Source organism: Ochlerotatus camptorhynchus, unplaced genomic scaffold (assembly GCF_037179485.1).
Source record: "Ochlerotatus camptorhynchus isolate MF236.1 unplaced genomic scaffold, CSIRO-AGI_Acam_v1.1 ptg000274l, whole genome shotgun sequence".
Classification (NCBI taxonomy): Eukaryota; Metazoa; Arthropoda; class Insecta; order Diptera; family Culicidae; genus Ochlerotatus; species Ochlerotatus camptorhynchus.
The window spans coordinates 654,118-657,378 of record NW_027040763.1 but is presented as its reverse complement, the minus strand read 5'-3'; the positions used below and the strand labels follow the sequence as shown (position 1 = coordinate 657,378).

Here is a 3,261-nt window from a genome sequence, read left to right as displayed (position 1 = left end):
ACAGTGTGCCAAAAATAAGCTTGGACGCACCTGGGCACACTCATTGGCACTGTTTAGCACCCATGGTTACATTTTTCTGATCTTTAAAGCTACTGGCAACACTGAACTTTTTCTGGATTCTCCTAAATCGAATGGTTGGTAAAACAACTAAAAAATCCTAATGCCTGGTCCGAAGAAGTAGGTACATCATTTCGCGCCGGACTGCGTACAATCATTCCGACCACCCAGCCTGAAGAAATCAGGTCAATCACTTACATAGCAACACTCCACAATCCTAACACATTACCGGAAAAATGCTCATCAAAGATAGTTTATCCCTCCCGGGTCCATGATATCCTCCAACTCCGTTGTCAAAATCGTTACACGGACTCCTGTGACGGCACTCCGTCTGTATTTTATCCTATATGGGCTCTATCCGTTCATCAGATGAACAGAAGACAACTGACAGCGTGGTTTCCCTAGTAACAATTGTGGTTTTATGAGGGTTCTGTAGACCATGATTTAGACTTGTAGAATGCTTTAAAACCTCGATAAAACTTGCAATGTTAGATGGGTTTGGTTCCTTTCTTAATGCAGATTACGAATATGAATATGAAATTGAATCTACTATTGGTTGCCATCTGTATCCCACTGTACGGAATATTATGATTCAAAGAGCACTGATAAGCTTGAAAAAACCATCCGGAAACGACGTTCGGTTTTACTCAGAACGTAATAAAGACTTCGGAAACGTATTTTTATATGCTAAATTATCAAACTTCTTTATTCTATCAAACGCCCCTCCCTCCCCAATACTGATGTTACACATTTTGAATTTCATACTTAACCACTATCTGTTGCCTGTCGGGAACCGCCACCGGGGGCAAATCAATCAGTGGGCTATATCCTTCGTTCACTTGTTCCGCTTCCAATTTAGGTTTCAGTGTACCATCCTCAAGAGATGGGTCCGTCTCCGGCAGGCATTCCGCCTTGCGCTGGTGCGCCTCTAGATGGTCTCGTCGTCGAAACAATCGTTGACATTTGTCGCAAGAATGCAGCTTCTCGCCCAGCATGTGTGTCTTGAGGTGCACCTTCAGATTGTAGGCCTGGTTGAATTCCCTAGAACAAACCTCACAACGGTATGGCTTCCGGAAGGGACCCTCCAACTGCTTGCCAGCCGTTTCCGGATCGATAATGATCTCCCGGGGGAGCTTCTTGGGCTTGACGTCACCGTGTACGCGCTGCCGGTGCAGTTCCAACTGTTCTGCTCGTTTGAAATGCTTTAGGCAGGTTTCACATCTAACTGGCTCATCTTCCGGCAATGTTGGTTCGTGAGATTTCAGGTGCAAATTGAGCTTGTGAACCGAGGTGAAGGTCCAACTGCAAACATCACAGCTATTGACCTCCATTGGGTCTTTGTGGCGTATTGCGTGTGCTTTGAGTTCTTCCAGAGTGGAAAATTGCTTCGGGCAGCGAACGCACTTAAAATGTTTCTCCTTCGAGTGAACCGACATGTGTCTTTCCAGATGATGGTTATCGTAGAAGCCTTTCGAGCAAATTTCGCAGGTAAAGTTCCGCTCCCCTCGATGGCGCTTTTCGTGGGCTTTCATGTTGGAAAGGTTCATAAATGCTTTACTGCACACGTTGCAGTTGTACGGTTTTTCACCACTATGGACGCGCAAGTGTTTAGTCAAGTTGCAGGCCTGGTTGAAACGTCTTGAGCAGATTTCGCACTGGAACGGTTGATCGTTGACGTGGGTACGCTGCAAAAGAATGTAAGATGTCCCCAAAAATTGCTCCTTCAAGGGATGATTTAAAATACTTACCGAATGTGACAGCAGATGTGATTTACAAATGAAACTCTTGTCGCATTTATCACAGGCGAACGGTTTCTCTCCCGTATGCTTTCTTACATGGTAGATCAGGTTGTTACTTTGCGAAAACGACCGGTCGCAGTGAGGACATTTGAACTTTTTTTCCTCGTTGTGTATCCGCATGTGGTCCTTCAAGTAGACCACCGTCTTGTTGCAAACTTTACATTTCGTAGGTTGTTTGATTCCACTCAAGGGGAACTCTACTTTCGGTCGACCTTTCTTCTTCTTTCTCAACGGTTCAATAACAGCGCAGTTTTTCGTATCCTGTTCATCTTCAATCGTGGGATGACTGTCATGTCCCAGATCCCCATTAGACGATCTGCAATCTTCTTCACTGCTCAACTCAGATTCATTCTTAATTTCTACCAGCACATCTATGTTATCAAAATGCTCAGCCTTTACCTTGTTTCCATTTGCAGAAGATATTCGACCTTCCCGCACGTAAGGTTCTATTTTAAACGGTTCTACCGTAGCCTTCTCGGCAATTTCCTCACTTTTTCCAACCACGTCTTGCTGGTCGACAGCGCAAGAATCCAAACAGTTGAACGGATCGTCATCGGGGGCGGTGGAAATGATCTTCTCCACTACGTACTCTTTGCACCGCGGTTGGAAGTTGTCATCGAACTGATCGATCCGGGTACGACAAAATTCGCATATCGGCGATAGGATTCCGCATACTGGCTGAACCTAGAAAGGGACAAGTCGAAGGACATATTGGAATTGATTCAAAAACTTCACTTCATACCTTCACGTTGGTAGACTTGAAGATCTTGTTCAACAGTCGGTAGTCGTTTCGCTCGCAGAAAATTGATTCCATTGCTCCGTCGGTGCCTTCGCATATTTTACAAATCACTTCCTGTTTCTCGAAGGGGCTGCCAAAGGATATGGAGTGTTCATTTATTGTGTAAGAATTAGACGTTCAATAATTTGAAATGGGTATCTACTTACCAGATGGAATTGATTGAACTCATTGTGCTGATGTTCAAACGTTACTGTGTGCGATATAACTCTTGTACAGCGTATGCACTTAGTTGTGAGCACTCGAAATAATATACTTTATCCTATGAAAATGTTACAGTTTCACTTAAAATTAAAAATAATTCAAACACCACTTTTCCATGTTTCTGGCTGGATTCCGTTGTTTACAAATAAAGATGTTATTTTTATGATGGGATATTTATTATGACACCTAGCCAGGACGTCAAAAAATGTCAACTTGCACGCAATGTGATTTTCTTGTTTACAACTATAAGCAGTTGGTTTCATTTGGAATGGTACAAATAAGTGAACATTCAACAAAATTAAAAGAAGTGACCAGCAAATCCCGCAAACCCCGATTATCAATTTCCCGTTTTTTCCCCGGAATTTTGGTTATTTTACCGGATTTACGGTATAAATTTAAATCATA

At 43.1% G+C, this 3,261-nt stretch overlaps 1 protein-coding gene across 1 annotated transcript; it reads right to left on the bottom strand.

Annotated features, from left to right (window-relative positions):
• Positions 1–800: 800 nt before the first annotated feature.
• LOC135705833 (zinc finger protein 260-like) lies at positions 801–2,965 on the bottom strand. Its single transcript, XM_065227680.1, has 4 exons — positions 2,802–2,965; positions 2,599–2,725; positions 1,806–2,540; positions 801–1,742 (listed from the first exon to the last, which is right to left on the bottom strand). Exons 1-4 carry the CDS (start codon positions 2,822–2,824, stop codon positions 801–803), a joined length of 1,827 nt encoding a protein of 608 aa, XP_065083752.1. The 5' UTR covers positions 2,825–2,965.
• Positions 2,966–3,261: the final 296 nt, after the last annotated feature.

Excerpts from the sequence above, each read along its gene's own strand:
- LOC135705833 (XM_065227680.1), bottom strand. The coding sequence starts at position 2,824 with ATGAGTTCAATCAATTCCATCTG. Across the intron at positions 2,541-2,598 it reads TCAAGTCTACCAACGTGAAG|GTTCAGCCAGTATGCGGAAT; the intron begins GTATGAAGTGAA and ends GTCCCTTTCTAG. Across the intron at positions 1,743-1,805 it reads CACATCTGCTGTCACATTCG|CGTACCCACGTCAACGATCA; the intron begins GTAAGTATTTTA and ends ATTCTTTTGCAG.